The 24,804-nt window shown below is 37.7% G+C and overlaps 1 protein-coding gene and 1 long non-coding RNA gene across 4 annotated transcripts; one reads left to right on the top strand and one right to left on the bottom strand.

The window, feature by feature from the left end:
• Positions 1–751: 751 nt before the first annotated feature.
• On the bottom strand, positions 752–3,169 carry LOC112179337 (putative 12-oxophytodienoate reductase 11). The gene is made up of 5 exons (XM_040511782.1): positions 3,007–3,169; positions 2,660–2,800; positions 2,409–2,539; positions 1,622–1,798; positions 752–1,368 (listed from the first exon to the last, which is right to left on the bottom strand). The coding sequence occupies exons 1-5, from the start codon at positions 3,075–3,077 to the stop codon at positions 767–769; spliced, it is 1,122 nt and encodes a 373-aa protein (XP_040367716.1). The 5' UTR covers positions 3,078–3,169; the 3' UTR covers positions 752–766.
• A 12,967-nt stretch (positions 3,170–16,136) lies between these two features.
• On the top strand, positions 16,137–18,198 carry LOC121050443. Of its 3 annotated transcripts, none has more exons than XR_005802990.1 (6): positions 16,137–16,244; positions 16,332–16,521; positions 16,614–16,719; positions 17,168–17,262; positions 17,364–17,431; positions 18,128–18,198. It is a non-coding gene; the product is annotated as an uncharacterized LOC121050443 (long non-coding RNA). The 3 variants fall into 3 exon arrangements; XR_005802989.1 differs by lacking the exon at positions 18,128–18,198 and adding an exon at positions 17,681–17,751; XR_005802991.1 differs by lacking the exon at positions 18,128–18,198 and adding an exon at positions 17,681–17,751 and having other exon boundaries at positions 16,140–16,244; positions 16,367–16,521.
• Positions 18,199–24,804: the final 6,606 nt, after the last annotated feature.

Genomic DNA, 24,804 nt, shown 5'->3' with positions numbered 1-24,804 from the left:
TGGTGGAATATGGAAATGGTAGTACATGATTTGCAGTGGATATGTTAGTGATTTCCAGATATTTGATGAATATATGGTACCATTTTCTAAATGAATGGTATTGGTATATACTATGGTTTATGTTTATTTCCAGGTTCTGGTATGGCACATTGAAGCCAAATTCTGTGGTTTTAAACCAAATCACACAATATAAAAATGTGGAACAATTGAACGTCCAACAACAGAATTCAGGCAAAATACTGTTGTCTGAAACAAGAAGATTCAACAGACAAAAATAAATTTCTATAGTCTTAGTCTCATTCCCACGACAGAATATTGTGATGTATGATACTTTCTCACAATAGACGTAACAATGAAACATCAACTATCTCCATATTCAGACAACATATAAATGTCTTTTTAAACAATATCAAACAATAGAATGTTATCAACGACTGTGGTTTGAAAGGAGTACACACATCAGAAATAACAAAGAGATTTCAAGCATCCACACAATCAGAGGACAATTAAAAGTCCTTTTAGAATAAGAGACACAATAGATAAATGAAAGAAAATGTTGTGTCAATGAAGTTCACACAACAGATTTTGAAAATAAACTTCTAAATTCTACACATTCAGTAGACACTTTATTGTTGTCTCATATTTTTTAAGACAATAAAAAATTATTAAAGTCTGTTGCTAAAGTTAAACAACAACAACATTTGACTGTCGTCTGATATCATATTTAACCACATATACTACCATTTTGTGTATATCTGAGCTACATTCAGACGACAGATATATTTTTGTCAAGAAATGGATAATCAGCGTAACCAAGAACGGGATCAGATATGTAGAATGTATCTCTGTTGTACTTATTTAGAGGAGCATTAAGCTCAAATCTCTTTGGCAAATCTGGATTAGCCAAGAACAAACGACCAAAAGCGATAAGATCTGCATGGCCCTCAGCCACAGCATTGTTCCCATCGTTCCTGTCAAAACCACCAGCAACAATGAAGGTACCATTGAAAGCCTTTCTCATGGGTACAAGACTGTGGGGACATTCACTTTTTTCCTCAAGTGTCTTCATTCTTGGCTCAACCATGTGGCAGTACAGGATTCCATATTTGTTCAAGGAATTGACTAGATAAAGGCCCAATTCCTTTGGATTAGAATCTCCGGATTCCATATAGTCAGCAAATGGAGATAATCTAATTCCAACTTTATCTGCTCCTATCTCATTGACAACAGCTTCAACAATGTCTAGTGCAAATCGGCAACGATTTTCTAGAGATCCACCATATTGGTCTGTTCGATCATTTACTTGATCTTTTAAAAACTGATCGATAAGGTAGCCATGGGCGCCATGAATTTCAACACCGTCAAATCCTATGAAATTGACAAACAATAATATTAGTGTAACGAAGTCTTTTGAAATTTGTCATTCCCCAAAACAAAAACGAAGAGAAGATGATAACTTATTGATCATATAACGAAGTAAAACTTCCTAGAACACTTGTACGTTTTATTTTTCTCCTACAACTTGTTTAACTTCTAACAAGACATTTTTCGCACCACTTTGATATAATAAGTTTCTGTAAAAGGACATGTAAAATTTCAAATTTAACTTAAAAAAGATTACCAGCTTCCATAGCATTCCTTGCAGCAAGTCTGAAATCATTGACAATTTGAGGAATTTCATCTGTCCTTAATCGTCTTGGAGGTGTGAATTGCATAACATCAATACCATTAGATCCTTTTTGGGGGGTTAGGGACTTGTCAGTAGAAGAGATTGGAGCTTGCCCATCTGGCTGAAAGCCTATAAGCAAAGAGGGATAGAATCACCATCAGACAGAATAGATTATATTGAAGGAACATCAAATTCATTGATCTACAACAACCCCATAGCAGCAGCAAGGTTCATAAATAATAACATTGGTGAAATATAAGTTTATAATAGGATATCTTTAGATCATTCAGTAAAATACAGATACTATAAATTCAGGTTCTCTGGACCCAATCAAACATATCCATCTTTCATATTCTCCGGGTTGAGTTGGTATACAATGGTTACATAGATACCAATCTGAGATCTAAAACCATAATAAATCGCCAACTGAGAAACGAGATGTCATCAGCCACAGTCATTCACTTGTTATGAGGCATGGCAGATGCTACACTAGTTCTAAATTCTAAGTTATTTTAATTTATCAAACTTCATCCACGTTGAAACTTTCTGTTTTCCTAATAGCCTAAGGAAGCCAAACCCTTCTCACAAAAAAATATATATATAAAAAAATAAATAAAATAAAATGAACCTCAGGAAGAACAATTAGCTTTCAAATGATTCACTAGTCTAATTAGTCACTTATGCTCACAAGGGTTTCTATGACAAAGTCAAGTCATAAAGGTATAAGTTAGGAAAGCACCAGTATTTGAAACCCTCCCCCCATGCCAAATCTGACAGAAGAAGATACCCCCTTTATCATGTACAGTATTGACAATTGGTTTCCATGCTTCAACTTGCTCATTTCTCCATATACCAGGAGTATCTGGATACCTTCACATATGAATGAAACAAAAAGTGATCAAATTTTTCAATGGGGAGGTTGCAAATTCTACAGCATCATGTGATTAAAGATTTTACAGAAAGAAACTTGATGGTTAATCTTAAAGTTACCCTTGTGCTGTGTCAGAAACTCCAGCGGCTTCAGCTATGAGAAGGCCTCCTTTAGATGTTCTCTGCGAGTAATATAAGTTGGCATGTGGCTGGGGAACATATCCATATGATCTCCGTCTAGTCAATGGTGCTAAAACAACTCTGGAATGGATAAACAAATTAAATACTTACTAATACCATCAATAGTCTTACTGGACACAGGCAGTATCTACGGAATTACATCTACATGAAAACAGTGACAAGTTTGAAAGAGATAGCATAACTAGCTCTTGAAAATATTATCATATTAGCGATAATATCAATCAATGTAACATGCAATGCAGAGGGAAAGATTAAAGCAAGTATACCTGTGAGAAAGATCAAACTTTCCCATTTTGTAAGGAGTAAGAAGAGGAAGTGTGGGAGATTGGTTAGCCATCTATCTGACCTTGTAATCTGGGTAACTTCAAGTTGTTGGAGTTTTAATAGTTCTGGTCTGGAAATGAATGGAAGACACAATTAGGTCTTTATACGTCTGAGTGTGGTAGAAGACAAGGTCGGCTGTTTGGAACCATTAATGTAAATGGGTCCATCGTCAGTGTCACTGCTTTAGCCTTAACGAAGCTTGTGGACCTGTGACTTGTGGAATGCCATGGCCAAAGCGTAATCAGCAGCAATTCTTTATGGTGATTGAGATGCTCAATGTGTAGTTTACGTGGGTTGTGGTTTTGGGAGATTTAAGAACTGGGAAGAGAGCTGCCAGTGTTGACCTGTGGCCGTAAGATTTTGTCTTTCTTGTGAAAATGAGTGATAATTGAGGTCTTCCTTTAATGTTGGAACTTGGAATTCAATTTCGAGCGATAGGATGGGCTCCTAAAGGAAGAAAAAGCAAGAGCGCGCAGAGAGTGACGTCGTGCACCTGTTAGCTCACACGTTACTTCTTTACTTTTCCTTTTTTTTGGTTGTTTCACCCAAACAAAGCCTCGAGGGTGTTTCCTTAAAGGGTAAAATACCGATAGGCAATCAGAGCGGTCTAGAATAATTTAACTAAAATACGATTAAAATATGGAGTGGTCCTAAACTCTTAACACATTGAAACAGTGCTGATACGCAGACCGAGCAAAGTGAAACTGAATAGTCGAAGGAAAAGTAATTGAAAATGTTAGGGTAAATGGACAAGAACAATTTTATGAAAAAGAATAATATAGTTTAAATATCTTTTCATTTCACTTTCTTAAAATCAAATATGCAATTCAGTTCGTAAAACCGTATGAGAAATTGAAACTACAAACTCTTGAAATTAGAAAAATAATGTTTACGCTTCACTGATCAACATAAATTATGCTTGAGAAGGAAAAATTAATCATACTAGTAAACAATCACATAGGCTAAACAATATACCTACATACTCCTTCTGTCTAAGGCGAAGTGGACACTAGGCTTCAGTGACCTTGCCGCCAGAACTACGACCCTCCTCGTCACACATGCGGATTTCAAGGCAACGCATGCTTGCAACAATAATCTCATAATCTCTCGCAACATGTAGTATTTTTTTTTTTTTTGTCTGTCTCACAACATGTAGTATAGTAATATAAAAAGAGAAGTTTTAAATACACACTCCTAATTACTTAATACACACTCCATACTTAATACACCACCCATTTAATTTCTCGTTCTAATATTCTAATAAATACACAACCAAAAGTACCTAAAATATCCTTAATCTCAAAAATCATGAAATATCCTATTATTTGACTATATTAAGGCTACTATTTAATATGATTAGTAGATTCTAGTATATTGATGTTGTTAAATGACCATATTGATTACTTGTGTTACTTATTCAGAAATCCATAAAGAATTATTATTGTTCCCTTTAAATAAATGCATATAAATAGGTTTTATATTATTTGAGTTCTCATCCACCAAACACCATGTTGATCAAGTATAAAATTATGAGTTGAACATTTAACCAAAATTATATCACTAGTTTCTCTCCAATGGTGGAACTAGAAAGTTGTCATTAGAGGGGCCAAACAAATTAACAATTACAAAGTTTTTTCACCCGTGATGTTTTATATTAGAAAATAAATGGATTAATTGTATCTCTTAGAAAAAATAAAAAAAAAAGGAAATTAACTCAAAAATGGGAGTAAAACGATCCGTTTTAAAAACATTTAATACCATAGATTTTGCAATTCTAAATACTATGGCTTCTAACCTCATTTAATTACAATTTATTTAAAAATAATAATAAATTAGATAGTTTCTAACTTTACTCTTGTACTAAATTAGGAGGCCATGTATAGAAATTTGTTGTGTTTATCTAACTATTTATACATAAATTATTCTATATAAGGAAAATAATATGACTTTTTTTTTTCTTTCTAATGCATAGATGTCTGTTTTGGTCATTCAACCTACCTACAAAATCTAATTTGAAATATAAAATAATAGGGATGTGTATTAAGTAATTAGGGGTGTGTATTTAAAATTTCTCATATAAAAATCATAAAATCATATGAAAGCACACTTCTCCAAAATCTCGCACCAAGCATTCAATCCATTCAATCCATGAATATAAACATGAACTTTTCCGCAAAATAATTTAAACATCGATAATCACGTAATTATTCAAAGACAATTTATAATCAAAACCTCACTCTGAAGCACATATAGGAAATCATAAATCATCAATAAAAATTCAATCTGAAACTCTTATTGGAAAGAGAAATTTTAAATACACCTCCTCAATTACTTAATGCACATCCCTTATATTTCTTTGTCTGTAAAAGTAAAATGGAATTGGAATTGATCTACTCATTTCATTTCATAGCCCATTTATATAGGGAGGGAATTACAACGGAAAGATTAATTACAATGATGACATTAAATGCTGATTGGTCCGTAATCCTTGTTGATTGATGGTAATTGCTAATTCCTTGATTCCCTCTCCGTCAATCATTTTGACGAAGGCACATAATGTGTTTTTCCTTTAACACCCCCCTTGTGCCAAGTCAAAGACGAAATGGTGCATGAGTTGTTGCCTCACTAAAAACCTTGCCAAGTAACAATAAAAACCATGTGGGATAAAAAAATCCACCTTGGTCGAAGGAAAAACGCACAACGCATCTTCTCTATTTGAGGATGACATGTGTGTGTTAGACTCCCCCTGATGTCTACACCTCCCCCTGATGCTTGCATTAATCAAGGGAGCTTCGAAAATCTTCGCATTCCTATGTTTTTCACATGTTTCTCAAATGTGGCCTTGGCCAATGATTTGGTGAACAAATCTGTCACATTTTGCTCAGACCTTACTTGATTCACTTGAATCTTGAGGAGAGTCTGCTGTTGCTGATTGTAGAAAAACTTTGGCAATATGTGTTTTGTATTATCACCCTTGATATATCCTAGCTTCATCTGTTCGATGCAAGCTGCATTATCTTCATAAATGCAAGTAGGCTCTTCAGTGGTAGAACTCAAACCACTAGTCCCTCGAATTTGTGTAATGATAGCTCTTAACCATACACACTCACGAACCGCCTCATGTAGAGCAATGATCTCTGAATGGTTCGAGTAGGTAGCCACAAGGATTTGCTTGGTTGATCTCCAAGATATCGCCGTGTTCCCAATGGTAAATACATAACCAGTTTGGAATTTATGTGGGTCAGAGAGGTACCCAGCATCAGCAAAACCAACCAAAACGTCATTTGGCGTTTCGGTGTAGTGAGTGGCGCTTTCGCCATCAACATTTCCTGTAGGGATTGGAGTTCCATCTGCGGTCCCTCTTGTCTCTCTGTAGGGAAAGAACAGTCCCAAGTCAATGGTTCCTTTTAGGTATCAAAAAATGTTCTTGATACCATTCCAGTGACATTGCGTTGGCGCTGAGCTAAATCTAGCTAACAAGTTCACTGAGAATGCAATGTCTGGTCGAGTATATTGGGCTAAGTACAATAATGCGCCTAGTGCACTTAGATAAGGAATTTCAGCTCCCAACACCTCTTTGTCATCTTCCTTTGAACGAAATGGATCTTTCTTTGCATCCAAACTTTGACCGATCATAGGAGTGCTAGCAGGATGAACTTTGTCCATGTTAAATAGCTTGAGCATCTTTTGGACATACGCAGACTGGTGGATTAATATTCCACAAACTCGGTGTTCTAGTTCAAGGCCTACAAAATCGAGTTTTCCCAAGATCCTTCATCTCAAATTCGGATTTCAAGTAGCTCACGGTTTCTCTTATTTCATCAAGAGTACCTATTATGTTCATATCATCGACATATACAGCTACAATTGCAAATCCGAAACTTGTTTTCTTTATGAATACGCAGGGAAAGAATTCATCGTTCTTATATCCCTTCCCAATCAAATAGTGACTTAGACAGGTATACCACATCCGCCCGGATTGTTTCAATCCGTAAAGTGAGCGTTTCAACCTAATTGCAAATTCACTCCGTGGTTTAGAGTCACTTGAATTGGGTAATGTAAGGCCATCAGGCACTTTCACATATATCTCTGAATCAAGATCCCCATAGAGATATGCAGTAACCACAACCATGAGCTGCCCATTTCCAGTCCTTCAGAAACTACCAAGCTAACTAAGTAGCAGAACATTATAACGGCCATTACGGGAGAATATGTCTCCTTGTAATCAATTCCAGGGTGTTGCGACAAACCTTGCGCCACATGGTGAGCCTTGTACCTCAGAACTTCATTCTTCTCATTACACTTTCTGACAAAGACCCATTTATGTCCTACAGGCTTTACACTTGGTAGGGTTAGCACTACCGAACCAAATACTTGTCTTTTTCTAGAGAATCTAGTTCTGCCTAGATTACTTCTTTCCATTTAGGCCAATCTGCTCTTTGTTGACATTCTGCAACAGAGCGTGGTTCGATATCATCGTGCTCTATGATTTCTTGAGCAACAGTGTATGCAAATACATTATCAATGTGTATGGAAGATCTTTCTATCAACTCATACGCACTCTCATAATCCATTGAGATTTCTTTGTTCTCTGGAATCATTTCAAACATCGGAGCGTCCTCCAGTATTGATTCATGGACATAACTATAATAAGAGACAATCTCATGAAAGGGATTCTCTACATTGATGATTAATGGAACGGTCGTTTGTGCCTTATTCCCCCTCTTCTTCCTTGGGTGAGTGTCACTCGAACCAAGTGGCTTGGGTGAGTGTCACTCGAACCAAGTGGCTTGGGTGAGTGTCACTCGAACCAAGTAGCCTCCCCCTCTTCTTTTGGGGAGCCACGGCCTCAAACACACCTCCACTAAGTGTAGTTGCAGCGCCTCTATCTATGGCGCCATGCCCCTTGTTGGGGACTTCTAACCTTGCTGGCACATTTGCAGCTGGTATGTGTGATCTCATCACTTTTGCTATATCAGTAAACGCATCAGGTATTGAATCTGCTATGTTTTGAAGATCGATTATTCTTTTCACTTCACTTTCACATTGTGAAGTGCGGGGATCAAAATGAGACAGAGTGGGGACAAACCACGACAATTCCTGTCGTACCCTTAGAAAATCCTTTTTCCTATCTCCCCTTAACGACGAGAAGACTGTCTCATCAAAGTGACAATCCAAAAATCTAGCAGTAAAGAGATTGCCTGTCAAGGGTTCCAAGTAGTGGATAATCGTTGGAGATTCATATCCAACATAAATACTTAATTGTCTCTGAGGACCCATTTTGGTGCGCTGTGGGGGCGGAATAGGCACATATACTGCGCAACCAAATATGAGTAAGTGTGAAATATCAAGCTCATATCCGGTTACCAACTAGTACGCAAAAAATGGTTGGCTAGCAGTGGGTCTAAAACGAATAAGTAAAGCTGCGTGCAATATTGCATAACCCCATGCAGATATAGGCAGGTTGGTGCGCATAACTAATGCTCTAGCCACCATCTGTAGCCTTTTGATGGTGGCTTCTGTGAGACCAATTTGTGTATGCACATGGGGTACATGATGCTCTACATCGATCCCGATAGACATGCAATAATCATCAAATGCTTTTGATGTAAACTCTCCAGTGTTATCAAGCCTTATAGACTTGATAGGGTGATCAGGGTGGTGAGCCCTTAAACGTATAATCTGTGCTAGGAGTTTTATAAATGCAGCATTTCTTGTAGACAATAAAGCGACATGTGACCAGCGTGTCGAAGCATCCACCAGAACCATAAAGTACTTGAATGGTCCGCATTCTGGATGAATAGGTCCACAGATATCTCCTTGTAACCTTTGTAAGAATGGAATGTTTTGTTTTGTGTCTTTAGCATAGGAAGGTCTCTATCCTGTTTTTGCTAAAGAGCAGGCTTCGCAAAACGAGTGATGTGCCTTTGAAATAGTCAATGAGGCATAATGGGAGGGAGGTAGTTTTTTCTGGTACTTCATAATGCAATGGCTGCATTTGAGCAGTACTAGGACCGACACCTTGCAGTGTGACAGATTTTTCTCCGATTTTATTTTTCACTCGAAAGAAGGGAAGTCCATGTGAGTTCTTTAAAATACGGATCATCCTGTCGCAACCGGGGTGCTCTAGACGGTCATGCCAAAGCCTGTATGAGTTAGTGTCCCATATTTCATTGTTGGTGACAGCATAGGATTCAATAATCCAAATCGTAGTGAGGTACAGTCCACTAGATTGACTCATAAGTTTCTCTAAAATGCATTTCCTTCCACATTCATTAGAGGTAATATAAAGGTATTCAGTTCCATTCTCACAGTGTGTTTCTACATGATAACTGTTGGCACGAATATCTTTGAAACTTAATAAGGTTCGATTAGTTCTTGGTGCATACAGAGCGTCTTTGACTTTAAATATATCTCATATTCTTTAGAGTATTTCTATTTTAGTAGAATGACAATCTTTTCATTCGAATAATTTTTTTTCTCTAGATGTATTGCTTTACATCTTTATATAGTGCTATCTCGAACCATGTAAATATGTGTAGTAAATAAAAGTCGAATAAATTCAGTGCTTTAGAATAAAATCCAAAATTTATTAATAAGCCAAAGATAATCAAATCAAGGTCTTGTTCAGAAATCTAATTCATCAATCCATGATTGAAAATAAACTTTAAGACCAAGCAATAGTCTAATTAAAATTGAGGCATTATGCCTTCACAACTGTCTTTGGAAAATAAATAGATAAAGCATATCAGTCAAAATCTAGTCCATCCATTGACTGAGCAAGTTCTTTATTGCCATTGAAGTCTGCTGGGTCATGGCCTCCTTCTTCCATATAGTGAGCCTCTTGTTCTTTAGACTCCCTATATCTCTTGTAAGTGGCTGCAACTATGTTGCTTGCTTGGTAGTTCTTGTACCAATGCCCAATGACTCCATACCTATAGCATGGTTCATTGCCAACTCTTTCCTGTTTGACTGAAGGGTTCTTAGGTTCCCTGTGGACCTTGTTTCCATGACCACTAGGGCCAGCATCACCATCTCTGTGCCATACATTGGGAGGGCCTCCACGGCCCATACCACGACCTCTACGTCCCTTGCCACGTGGGTAGGGATCAGCACGTCCAACCCCCTTTACATTGGGGTTCTTTCCATCTTTCACTTTACCATAATTAGCATCGGGAATTTTCTTTATCCCAACAGGTTTGGCATTGTTATTCAAAAGAACCTCATTATGCCTCTCAGCCATTTCCAGTAGGTTGATTAGCTAATTGAATGTTGTGATTCTTTTATTGTCATACTCCAGCCTATACTGGTTCGCTAGTATAAGTGGTGAAGTAGGAAAAGTAGAAAGAGTCTTCTAGATCATATCATCTTCTGTGAGTTCCTTTCCACAGAAATTTAGACGTGCCTTTAGGCGCAACATGTCATTGTTAAAGTCATTGACCCTTTTGTAGTCAAGCAAGCAGATTTCATTCCACTGAACGGTCAGTTCTGGGAGCAAAGTGTCATGAATGTTTCCAAAATGTCCCTTAAGGGCATCCCACAGTTCTTTGGGTGTCTTCAACTGAAGGTAATCCTAGTGTAGGCTAGGATCAATATGTCGCCTAGAAACATTAAGGCATTTGATTTCACCTTATTAGACGGTACATCGTCTTTGGGGTCGGTAATGGTGGCAGTGTAGTCTTTTGCTACAAAAGCAATTTCTACATTGGAAACCCAACGATGCATGGTACCCAAGTCCTTCTGAGTCCAAGATGTCAAATTCAGGTCGAGTTGGATCAACCATCTACATAAACAAGAGGGAAGCTATAAATTACGCAGTCATAAAGACATTCACGTGAATTATTTTCCAAAAATATGAATTAGATTTCAATACCAAGATTCATAATGGTCACATATTTTTTTTCGATGCTATGTGAAAATGCTTTATCACTGTAAGTGTGTATGTATAATGCGCGTGAATTTTCATTATCATGGCAAAACGCAATTTTTGTATAGCATTCTAAATAAGTAATAATCATAGCACGTAATAAAGAATAAAACATAGCATATATAAAAATAAATTACATGGCATGCTCAAATTTCACAAATAATATATAACAAAATATATATAATCATGCTTAAAAATAATCATATAAAACAGAAATAACAAGGCATGCTTAAAATGATTAATATAATCTAACTAAACATGCTCGAAAATTTAATAATAAAAGCATAAACAATAAAAACATAAAGCATGCTTAAAAATAGAAACATGAATAAAATTCACATGCTTCATTAAAATTATAAAAAAAAAAAAAAAAAAAAACGTACTTGGTTTCGAGAAAGCAAAATAATCTTAGCGCACGCGCGTATTGATGCAGGCGTGCGTAGCGATATTTTTGGGCTTGAGAAAACTGGGCCGCTTCTTCTCTTTTCAGTAGTGGGCCTTGTTCTTTTTTTCTTTTCTGGGCCGCAGGGTCTGTTTCTTTTTTCTTTTCCTCTTTTTTGTTTTTTCTCTTGTTTCTATCTTCTTCTTCCTTCTTTGCGTCTTCCTCCTTTGCGTCTTCTCACAGGTGTTGAGGTCGCTTGTTGCACTGCTGCTACAAGGGTTCTGAGGCCGAGGTGAGGCCGCTGGGATCTGTGTGCACGCGGGAGTAGTGGGTGTGCTCACGGGTGCTGGGCAGTGGGGTGGGCTGAGGTTGAGATCTGCTAGGGGATAGCGGGCTGCACATGCCGGTCGGTGATGCCGGCGTGGTCCTGGAGGAAGACGAAGGCGGTTCGGCCAGAATAGTGCCAGAATCGGGCTGGAGGAGCGTCGGATTATGCCTGAATTGGGTGGCGGTCGGAGCTGGGTGCGGAACCGTAGCCGCATCGGGTCTTCTGTGGAGGTTACTTCTAGGTGGGTGTCCAAAGGGAAAGCTTGGCTGTAGGAGGGCTCTGCAGTAGTGTGGGGCGCTGGGGCTGCACGGTTGGGGAGAGAAAGAAAAAAAAATTTGTTTAGGGCGGCAGAGAAAAAAAAAATTCTACGGTTTGCAATGGTTTTTTTTTTTTTTTGACTGAAAGAAACTAAAAAACTTGGTTTTTATTTTTTATTTTTATATTGGCTATTGGCTCTGAGCGTGCTGATGACGTGTAAAAGTAAATAGAATTGGAATTGGTCTACTCATTTCATTTCATAGCCCCTTTATATAGGAGAGAATTACAACGGAAAGATCAATTACAATGATGACATTAAATGCTGATTGTTCCGTAATCCTTGTTGATTGATGGTAATTGCTAATTCCTTGATTCCCTCTCCGTCAATCACTTTGACGAAGGCACATAATTTGTTTTTCCTTTAACATTGTCTCATTTTTTCATCAAACTTCTATCTGTGCCCCTCCTCATTAAATAAATAAACGAGAAAAACTTAAGAAAAAAATAATAAGTTGGCTATGTATCATATTTAATACATTCTTTTTTGTTTTATTGTGGAATTAATTGCTAATTAATTTCAGCACATATCAATATGGTAACTACTAATTACCTTTCTTGTTTCTCACATAAATGAAGTTTATATATCGCTAAAAGATTGAATGATTTAACTTTCTTATCTTTGTTGTTTTTCGAATTGAAAAACTTGATATTCAATATATGTCAATATCTTCGTGATCGATATAGTCATGGTCAATATTAAAATGGGTAAAGAATGAGGCATGGTGGTTGTTTTGCAAACAAAGTGATTGATCATGATGTATCCATGTATCCAAGATATATTTGATGGTTTTATAAACTCTTTCAATATATTTCAACCAATTTGGTTGCTTGCTAATTCTTCATGTTGACTACAATTATTTTATCTGTAATTGAAGTTCACTTATCATCTTGAAGAGAGTTTGAATGTAGTATGAAGACGAGGAGAAAATTTAACCTATAAGAGAATATTTAATTAATATTTTGATATATAAAGTATTATTTAAGGACACCTAGATTCTGTGTCTAGCCCAAATTCTAGTTACTTATCTGAGTTGTAATAGGGTTAGTCTTACAGATATTCTCGGAGATAGCTTCGTAGATATCCAAATCATTGTACGATTATGTTTCCTTGTAAGACGTTGATTCTATGCTTGTAATCCTCCATATAAAGAGGCCCCTATTATCAAGGAAAGCACAACTCATCCTCCCAATTCTCTCTGCTATTCTCTACATCCATTTTTCCTAAAACACGTTATCAGCATGAAGCCCTAACCCTGAAACAAATAGCCAAACCTCAAAACAAATAGCCAAAACCTAAATTCGAATACAAAACCTTGAAGCCCTTTTTGTCTCCGCCTCACAGCTTAAAGAATCCCAGAAGTCCAGAACAGGTGACAGAATCCCAAGAACTGGCCGAAAAAGTACTGCACCAAGCCCCGAAAGCATAACTAGATTTTTCACTGGTTCACCGCCTTCTAGACCTCTAATTGCCACCAAATTTTGTCAACAATAGCGCCTTGATCCTAGGATTCTGGAACTGGAAGCATAACCTCAAGAACCGGTCTAAAAGTCACTGAACCAGCCGTCCAGTGACTGAACCGCAAGCAGAAAACCTGAAGGAAGCCATTTAGGGTAGTTCAAGCAAATTCCGACCAGCCACCGGCCCCCACCGACCAGAAGTACCTTTTTCCAACCAACTTCCGACCAAAGTTCTAGTGATGCCCACGCATCCTCAGCACCAGACCTACAACAACTAGCCTTACCAGTGCGACCATGATCGAAAATAGACTGCAATCCTGACCAAGGATCGAAAGCACACCATAATCCTACAAGTTTGTTCTCCAGTACTAGGACTGAAGCTCGTCTGCAATCCTACAACAAGGATTAGAATCACTCTGCGATCCTAAGAGGTATGTTTTACTCAAAGTTCCCGTTTTTGAGTTTTTTCAATTTCTCTTCTTTTTCTCGGGGACTTGCAACCTCCTTTCTTCTACCTCCCTTTCTTCTTCATAGGAGAGACCTAAGCCAAATTGTGGGGGTTCACGCTATCTCCAAGCTTGGAACTTGTTGAGTCCTCCAAACTTAGAGTTTGTTGAGAAGATACGATCGACAACATACATCATTGTTTTGATCTAATCCAAAACCTCTTGGAATCGAATTTCTTGGGAGCCATTACGCTAAAAAATTCTTAATTTCTTAGAACCACTTACGTTCAGAAATTCTTAATTTCTTGGGAGCTACTATGCTCAGAAATTTCTTTTGTTTTCATGGTAGCCTTTCTACTCCGAAACTAACCCTTTTTCTTGTTCCTTTTTAGGATTGTAACTTGAACAAACTAGACTTTGCTCCATTGGGAACAACTGGCTCTGGATATCACAAGTGCGTTCATGATGTCCGCCAATATCTCAAGGCTTAAGGAATCCTAGATATGATTCTTGATCCTAACCAGGACGTGCTAACTGTTGAGCAAGCCCAAGCTTTGGAAGCAAATAGAACAGCCTTGGAGGCAAATAAGGCTAAAGCCATCATCCTAATGACTCGTCATATGGATGATTCGCTCAAGTATGAGTATTTAAATGAACAAGACCCCAGAAGGTTGTAAGTCTCACTCGAAGAACGCCTTGGCAACGTCCGTGACTCCATGCTTCCTGACTTAAAAGTAAGATGGCATAATCTCCTCCTCTGTGATTTCAAGTCAGTTCTTGATTAAACCTTAGAAGCACTTCGCAGTAAATCCTTAATGGAATTATGTGGAAAAGATATCACAGATGCGATGTTGATTGAGAGGACTCTCTCTACCTTCCGCGTCTCTGCTTTAATGGTTGCTAAGAGTTTTCAAATTGATGTTACTGCAGGACGGATCATAAGGTTTCATGAGCTCATTAGAGCCCTTCCTTGTGAAGAACTATAATTCGAGACCCGTGAGAACAGAGCATATTCTGGAGTCCAATTATAGTCATGCCCCTAAGGGAGTGAACCAAGAGCGAAACCCTTAATCTAGGGACAATTTTGGACGTTCTGGTCCATGTTCTTGCTCTATTGAGGAAGGTAAAAGCTTAGATAGGCAGACACGGAACCGAAGAGGTCAACGTGGAAAGAGAGAGGGAGGCAACACCTCTGGCCATGTTGGTGGCGCCACTAATACTGAGAGACATTCTAATGGCACTTTCAAGAGCCTCAATCAAGGGAGTCTGAGCAAAGAGATGTATGTTCTCGATGTGGAGCATCTGGTCATTGGGCACACATTTATAGATCTCGTGAGGATATTACCACCGCTTACAAAGCATATTATGAAGCAAGAGAAGCACACTATGTGGAACAAGAAGATCAAGAAGGTGATCTCGAACTAAGGGTTGAAGACTTCAAATCTGGCTGGGATCAATAGATTCCGATTTTGTTTTAAGTCTTTATTTTTTCAAGAGATGTAATATGGCAATTCCACAGTATTATTAGTGGATGCCATTGGTTAAGTTTTTCTTCAACTAGGCTCATGTAAAGTGAGTATGATGTCTAGGAAGGTTTTGAGATAAGTGGTACTTAAGCAAGCTTTGCTCCACCGACATCTCTCTACTCACCTGGTCATATTTATTTTGGAGTCACTACAAGAAAAAGAGTCTTTTACCGCTTAAAATTTACGGTGTGCATTCATGTGTGCCGTAAAAATTGGTCATTTACGGCGCTCATTTAAAGAGCGCCGTAAATAGCTCTAGAGAATACCTTATTTACGGCGTGCTTGTGAAGCATGCCGTAAATAACTATAAAGAGTACCTTATTTATAGCGCGCTTTGAATGCATGCCGTAAATAACTCTAGAGAATACCTTATTTACGGCATGCTCTAATTGCACGCCGTAAATAAAGTTTTTAGCTATTTCCGGCGTGCTTCCAATGCATGTCATAAATAAGGTATTTTTAAGCTATTTACGGCATGCAATTAAAGCACGCCTTAAATAAATAATTTTGATATCCTTATTAACGGCGCACAGATAACGCACGCCGTATAGAGGTTTTCCAGCTTGCCCAATATTTGGGCCAAAACTTAAACTTCCCACGTACATTTTTTTTATCAAACAAAAACTTCCTATTCAATTTTTATTTTGTGGGCAAAAGGGCTCTCTCTCTCTCTCTCTCTCTCTCTCTCTCTCTCTCTCTCTCTCTCTCTCTCTCTCTCTCTCTCTCTCTCGCCCTGCATATCGAAGGAGCTCAATCCAATGTCGGAGCAAAGCAAAATTCGCTCAGCACGGATGGGTAATCCTTCTCTCCTTTTCACTTTGTAGGTAATAGGTAAAACCAAATTGTAGTTTCTTTTTGAGTTTGATCCTGGGTTTCTTTTAGATCTGAGAATGAACATAAAGTAGGTCGGAATTCAGCCGCAGAAATTGCTGTCTAATCCTGAAAGAATCGGACATGGACCAAGCCACTGAGTCGAAGATTCGGAATCAGCAGACGACGAGGAGTCCAAAGTAGCAGAGGAGAGCAACTAGGAGCGTGGGTTCGATGAAATGGCGATCTCGTGATTTGTAGGGTATGCCAAAATCCGGGTCTCGCTTATTGCTAATTTGAATTCGATATTTTATTTGATTTTTTATTTTTGGGGTATCGTTTGTGGTGACGCAGCTTTCGCATAAGAGGAAGGTGACAGTTAAGGAGTTCAAGGGGAAACCATTGGTGTCGTTGAGGGAGTTTTTTACTAAAGAAGGCAAGGAGCTCCCTACTTCTAAAGGTATACCCTACTTGATTTTTCTATTATAGCAGATTATATGCTATGTAATAGTGTTCAAATATGTGTCTAAAAGTATGTTGGCTGCAAACTTAATTTGACATTGGATGAATTGAAATGGGGATGAAGTTGGTCCTTATGGAATTCGATAACATGTGTTCCAGAACATGGTAATTACTAATCTGTTTGTACTGTTTCTTTCCTTTGAGAACTGTTATGGTTTTAAATGTGTGTGAGAGAGTTAGATTCAGTGTTTGTGGGCTCTGTAATATACTTAATATGATGCTTACCTTTCAAGTTAAAGGGCAAGATTTGTCCCTGCAGAAATACCTAATTTGTTTGTGGTGCTGCAAACCAGTTTTATATTCAAGGATGTATATTGATTTTGCATTGGAATTCAGTGGGTTGAGTTTTCATCACTATTAACTGTTTATTATTCATTATGATATAGTGCCAATATCTGTTGTTGCATCTTTCAAGAAGATTAAGGCCCTCATAAGTAGTCATTCCCAGCTTGCAACTGTATTGCGGAACTCCTCAAAGCTTGTGAGTTCACTTATTTGTGCTCTGGCTTCATATTATGTTGTTGTACGTAAAGGCTCTCAAAGATTTGTTGAGTCACTGATGATGCCATAATCTGCATGCAGTACATGAAGATGGGAAGAAGGTCAGACGCCAGCATCCCCTGACTCAATCAGATATGGAAGAGTTGCAAGTAGGTTTTATTTTTATTAATCCCATTTCCTAGTTTCATGATATTCTTTTGGTGCCTTGTCTATGATGCTATTTTGGTCGTTTATGTCAAGAATTTTGTGACCAGTGCTATTATAAAATATAGACATAATATCATCTCCTATGTACTATGAAAGTTATAATTATATCCTTGTTTACGTTGATAACTCTTGAGGTTTTGTAAAAATTGAACTTTTGTTTCTTATCATCTAATACTCATTCTGATCTGTAGCCTCACATTGTTGTTGCTGAAAATTTGCCTGAGGATCATTGCCACCAAAACCTCATGAAGATTTTCTCTACTGCTTGGAGGTACTAAGATCACTTTTTTTAGGAAACTCTTAACTCAAATTCTTTATTTGGTGATCACAGATTCGCAATCTGTTTCATGGATCCTAATAAGTGCAGGTTCTTTGACAGTGTGAAGACAATTCGTACCTGCCAGCCGCAAACCTCAAATAGTAATTCTTCCTCAGCATCCAGATAAGCAAAAGCAGATGGCATGCATTTCAGTAACAATGGAATACTGAAAATGGAATACTGTTTTTGGTGGTACTATACTAGTATAGTTCCTACAATGAATACTGTTTTTGTCAAGCTAAAATCTTGTATGTCTTTTTGCAAATGCTTTAAGCCATACTGTTACTTTTGTGTAATTGTATTTGCTTAATCCGGACAGATTGCCCACCTCAAATTTATATTCCAGTTTTCCGCACCATAGAGTTAAAGACCACGAGTTTTACTGAGAGGTATGTTTGATTTATACTTTTGATTTTCTTTCTGGTGATGATGAAGGTTATACATGTCGATTTCGTGGTCGTAGTGGAGGACTAGACCTCACATTAATAGTTTTTTTACTTTATTTCTCTAGCCAAGTCCAAACTAAACCATCTGATTTGTGCAGAACAAGAACTTTGAGTTGGTAAAAAAAAAAAAAAATCTATATCAGTATGTGTAGATATGCATTTTAATTGGCTTTTAGTCTTTTTGGAATTGCTTCCGCAAACCTGAGATAGTTGGGAGTATAAGCCCAACTATCTCAGGTTTGCAATTGTCGATCACTTCATATTATGGAATTGATATACGGTAAATCAAGAAGCTGCATAAACTATCTGTTAGCCAGAACTTTGACCACTATATTTGAAATTTAGTTTCCAATGAAATGAGATCAGTTTGAAAGAACTTTAATGAAGTTACCAATAGAGTTAGTTAATTTCAACTATCACTACTAAAAAGAATTCCAATTGCTTCGGGTTTTTACTTCGGCATTCATTTCCGTCGCAATTGGTAACTAATTGCAACGGCAAACTATCCGTAGCGAAAAACTTTTATTATTAGCAACAGAAGATGTTTACCGTAGTAAGATTTATTATTAATTGCGACGCATTTATGTCTTACCGTCGCAAAAATAAAAATATCTATTTTTTTTAAAACCACCTCACTCTCACACTTCTCTTCCTCACCTGACCACCAGTCCACCACTCCCTTCCCTTTGTCGATCACACCCTCGTCTCACAGATCCATGCCCAAGCTCGACCTCCAATGCGCCACCACCAAGCCCAAGGAGGCCAAGGTCTAGGGCAGCAACTTTGAGGAGGGCGTCACCGACGCCGTCAAGCGCTTCATCGACACATTCGAGCACTTCACCGACGTCATCAAGCGCTTCATCGAGTCCATATCCTTCGATAAAGCCCTATCATGGGCAGCAAGGCCCACGCCTCAATGCTCCCCAAACAGGTCCTTTACTTTCTCCATTTTCAATTCTCTCAATTTCTCAATTTCTCGGGTTTGATTTGGTTACTATTAGGGATTCATCACTGTTGAGAATAGGGATAGCATTCATCAAGAGCTTACGGAGATTTAGAGGCGAATTGAGGACTGATAGGGAAGACGTGCATATGAACATAAAGGCGGTGCTGACTGATTTGATCGGCTAGGTGGCAAAGAAGCTCCACATTGCGATTAGCAGAAACGATCTGGTCTTGAATTCTCAAGTTTAGTTTCAATTTCTGGCGTTTTTGTTTTTCATTAAATGGACCCATTTGCTGCCTATGAGTTTTGCACGTCCACCAGTCAGTTCAAGAGACTAACACAGATGATGGTGTGTTTGGTTTTGACTGCAATGTAGTTTGATATAGCATCTGTTGTTTTTACACTGTAAGTCACAATGTTGACTGTTATGTATTGGATTTAGGGATGGCGTCAGCGAGTGTCAATTCAACAACATTGAACTGGATCAATCATTGAGGTTTTGTGAGCTCCCCATTTCTCTTCAATTTTGGGTTCAATTTGGAAATTACCTCACCTAGTGTTTGTCTTTCGTCAGGAGTGCAAGCTCCTTGATGAGAGTTGGTGCCCAAAATTTGTCTATGATAGTGAGTATCAAATATTGTGCTTTTGTTTATGGCTCTATGTTTTTTTATGACAGTTCTCTCTCCTTGTGTATTTATTATTAATAATAAATATTTATATACAATTCCGATAAAGCTTGTAGCTAGATGTAGTTGGTTTATCCTAGCCAAGTATGCACGAAGTTTACAGCTGTGATTGATGCTCTCAAAAGTGATTGGTTGATTCTCAGATCTTTGTATGCCTGGGATTGATTACTTATTTTTGTTATTATACTAGAGTCCTTATAGGTATTGTTGCATAAGATATCTTTTCATTGTCAAACACCATTGTTGCTTCTAAATAGTATATACAAAACATGATGGTGAGATTGGTTTATTGCAGCTTCGTGTTATATATAGCATCAGTTCTATAATATCTTATAGACAGAGGACTATCTATTACTATTGGTTCTATATTATATGTGGACTAAATTTAGTTTATTCTTTTGTTATGTCCTGAACTATACCATTATTACTTCATTGATACATATTTCTGCTGTGGGATGACATGAAATCTTGAATACTCATGGATTCTATTTATTATATATATAGGTATCTATGTTGTGGAAGATATATGCCATGCAGCGGAAATTTTGGAGAGAAAGACTGTCCTGCATTTTGTCTTTTCTGTGAGGGATAATTGTGTTGATTCGGGTTTTAATTTGTATCAAACCACCCCCTCCTCTCCTCCTCTGCACCCTATTCTGATGTCTTTCTGAAATCTTTACTTTTGTGTATATTTAGATATGTTCTTTGCTATGTTCAGGTTTTCTGTTGCTTTGCAACTTCAGTTTCATCAACTGGCTATCTAATACAAGATGAGTTCAATATACACTCAGGTTTTCTGTTGCTTTGCCACTCCGTGTATTTAATTGGTCTCATTCTTTTCTTCATCTTGAAGCATAAAATTGATTGTGGTTTGGGGGTTCCTGGTGCCTCTTATTCTTGTCAAGAAGATCTACACTCAGACTTTCTTATATATATTAATGTGCAACTCTTTAATAGGTAATTACTTCTTTCTTCTTGGCAATTGTATCACTTCTGCTGAAATAATGTTCAACTATACTGATCCTGCTTTATTTTTACAGTCTTCTTCTGCGTTGTGAATGCTGTACACATTTAGCAATGGGGAGTATGTGAAATCTAGGGAGTATGTGTTGAGGAATTGTGTCCTTGTGAAATTTGGGGAGTATATTCAGCAATGGTTTAGTTATAATGGATTTGATATTGTAATTTAACTTCAGATGCATGTATAATAGTTTTCATTTTTGCATGTTCTTAAAATGAAAATATGGTGCAATTAGCACCATTTTTTTTTTTTTATAAAAAAAATTTCGTTTTTGCGACGGCAATCATGCCGTCGCAAATACCTCCACATGGATTATCCTGAAATACACATTGCGACGGAAGTCACCGTAGCAAATGGGCCGTCGCAAAACAATAAATTTGCGACGGCAAGAGAAAACCGTTGCAAAAAAGTATTTGCAACGGAAAATTGCCGTAGCAATTGGATTTTGTGACGCCACCTATTGCAACGCCTGTTTTTCCGTCGCAAAAAGCTCAATTTGCCGTCGCGAAAAGTTTTTTCCGTCGCAAAAGCTCAATTTGCCGTCGCAAAATAGGGGTCGCAAAAGCAATTGTTTTTAGTAGTGTATCTAGAATTTGTGCTACAAGTATTTTTCACTTTTGACCTTGATTATGATGACTTCCTTATGTGTTAGTTACTTGTAGAGTTGCTGGAAAGTTACTGGACTGTACTATGTTTTGGTATGCTAATGACTAATTCTGCAGGGGTGGTTATTTTCACATGATCCATTCTGGAGGCCTGCACAAATGAAGGTTATATTTTCAATTTTTGTTTTGGGTATATTGTTCCCTTTTATTTATCTGCTGTCGTTAACAATGGAACATACTTCTTTCTAGACACTTTTACATTATGTTCCTGTAGGGAGGGTGGTAGTCCTTGATCTGTTTGCTGAAATGAAACTGATATGTGAATTGAACTTGTAGAGTTAGAGTTTGATTGATTGATGTACTGAGTACTGCTACTTGTACATTTTTAATTGTCATTTTGTAAATGAAATTACTTATAATGAAATCTGATTGAAATGTTTCTCTTACATCTAATTTGTCATATGGATATGGTGATACAAATGTGAAATTGGTAGAAATATATATTTTTTTTTATTAAAAAAAAACCTTGTTTACGGCGTGCAAGCTGCGCCTTAAATGGGAACTCAATCACACTTTTACGGCACACATTATACGCCTTAAATGGGAACGAAATCAAGTCTTTTACGGCGTGCAACATGTGCCGTAAATAACATGAGTGACATTTCCGATATCACTTTCACGGCGTTCTTGGATGCACTTTAACGGCACATTTTAGTGTGCCGTAAATGAGCTACGTCTTTTACGGCTCCGGCATTTACAGCCTGCCTTTGTGCGCAATAAATACCCTTTTACGGCACACATTGTGGGCCGTAAAAGACCCTTTTTGGTGTAGTGAGTTACCGAACGAAGTCAAACGACCACCATTGTTTTGCATTAGCTAGTATTTGGATTAAATTCTCTTATTGGTTTGGTTAAGAATTAATTGATGTACTCCGTTGACTTATGTGTAAAATTCAAGTTCTTTTCATTATGACTCCATTTTGATTCTGAGCATATTACTTCGTGACTACGATGGTTAGGTCATCAGAATTAGTTCAAGGATATGGAACGGCCCAAATTCCGCTTGCTAAATGGCACCTTGATTACCGTCACAGAAACTCTCTACGCTATTAAGCCATTTGAGCCAACAGATTCCATGCGAAAACGCATGTAGAGAACGGAAAGGAGTTCCTTTGTATTTCCACTCATGATTACGAATAAAGGCGCATCTTAGAGAAACTTGTGTGTCTCTCTAGTGGATTTTTATGTCATCACTATCGAGCAACTAAATCCAATAAAGTTATGAGAGAAGATCTCTTGGATTTAGACACATATTGGCTTTGCCATGACAGGATAGGTCATCCTAGTCATGATATGATGATCTGTTTACTAAAGACTTCACACGGACATCCATTCTTTTTCAAGCGAAATGAAGCAAAAATCAAAGGTTGATTCATAGACAAAGTGTGACCGCCGTCGCTGTCTCTAGCCCCACCGTCGTCCACCACTGCCCTAGGGCTGGTAACGATCCAATCCATGATGCCATAAATGGCGTCTATCATGGTGATGGCGCCATTGGTTATGTAGTAGCCACTAACTTTGCTTCCAATAATGTTCAGATGCTCATGTCCAACCAAAATCCTCATTGGTTGCTTCTAAGGCTTCTCGCTCATTCTACAAAGCCTGATTCCTCATGGAAATTAGGATTGAGACTGTCCTATGCAAAGGATACGACAATACTCTTTCTGTTCGTACATAGAATCCAAGGCGATTCTGTGGACTGATTCAACCAACTTGCGAACGTTTAAATATTTCATGATGTTGGTTGACACGCAAACACGTTGGTCACGTGTTGTACCATTGTCCACTTGTAATTGATTACACGTGTTATTATATCTAAAATACTAGAATTAAGTTAATCCTCTTGTCAATTATTATGTAATTAATCCACTTTTATTTATTTTGTAAAAAATAAGAGGAATTACGGAAAATGAGAAAATGAGGCGAAATTGGAGCTAATTGAAATTATCGACAAAAGAACAAAAGGCCAACATTAGTCAACTCGAGCGAGGATGCGGAATCTGACTACCCAAAGTTTAATAGTTTATATATGTGGGGATGTGCTTGAAGATCGGAAGAAGAAACAATTGTCTTAATTAACTATTAGTTTCGTTAATTATGCATGCCTATTAACTATTAATTTACTTAACCATGCATGCCTAAGCCAATTGCACGTGCCAGCAATTACACACTGATTGGTTAATTGGCTTTTGCCAATTACATGCTGCACGTGTTCAACCATCCAAGACTTGATCCTCTTTTCCATCACGCAAAAATGGAGGCCTAGGATCTTCTCTTCCTTCTAGGATCCATCACAGCCACCCATTATCAATTACACTCTCCCTTAGTCCCCTCTCTTCAAAACAGAGAGAACACGACCCATTTTTGATTCCTCTCCCCATATATGGCCATATATATCGGACCACACCCCAATTCTCTCTCTAACCCTACAGTAGTCGCAGGCGCAGCACACCCCAATTCTCTCTCTTCTGCTACAATAGCTACAACGACCACTTTTCCATAACTCTCTCACCCACTCTCCCATTTCACTTACTCTTCCACATTAAATTATTAGGCTCTTCTCAAATTTCATCAAGGAAGATCATCAAGACCTTAATTTCATCTTGGGTAATTAGGAGGATTCAAGCTAGCTTAGTTTTCTTTGCTTTCTAGCATTGTTGAAATTAAGCAAAGCTTATCCTCTCTCTTCTCATCTATTTTGATTGTACATGGTTTTGATGTTAAATTTTATTTTAATTATGAGTGAGTAGTTCAATTTTGGGAGTTAGGGTTGTGAAGCCCTAACTCATCTTGTATAAATATTGATGCCTTACTTTTAATAAATGCAATTTCCATTGTGTATGCTTTAAATCCGAATTTATTGGTCCTTAGAAGCATGTTTCTAGGCTTTGTCGCCCTTTGAAATTATGTTGTGGGCAATTGTGATGAATAGATTGATAAATTGACAACTTATTAATCTTGTGGCATCTAGGATTTAAGTGAGGCAACCATTAGCTAGCTTAATTGTAGCTAAGTTTGCTTGGGTCTCTATTATCTTGCTCTAGGCCTCTAATTTTGGATATTGAGGCCTTGATCGGTGAAATGCCCAAATTAGAGAGTTGATTGTGGCCATAACCGGCATAGTTAATATACCGAAAGGATAATTAGTTTAGTAGCCTTAACCGGTACTAGATACGGGACTCGGCACATATAGGAAATGCATGCATTTGTGAAATTGGTATTGATATTTACA

The sequence above is a fragment of the Rosa chinensis genome, chromosome 7 (genome assembly GCF_002994745.2).
Source record: "Rosa chinensis cultivar Old Blush chromosome 7, RchiOBHm-V2, whole genome shotgun sequence".
Lineage (NCBI taxonomy): Eukaryota > Viridiplantae > Streptophyta > Magnoliopsida > Rosales > Rosaceae > Rosa > Rosa chinensis.
The sequence above is the reverse complement of the archived record's forward strand: the minus strand, read 5'-3'. Positions and strand labels throughout refer to the sequence as shown.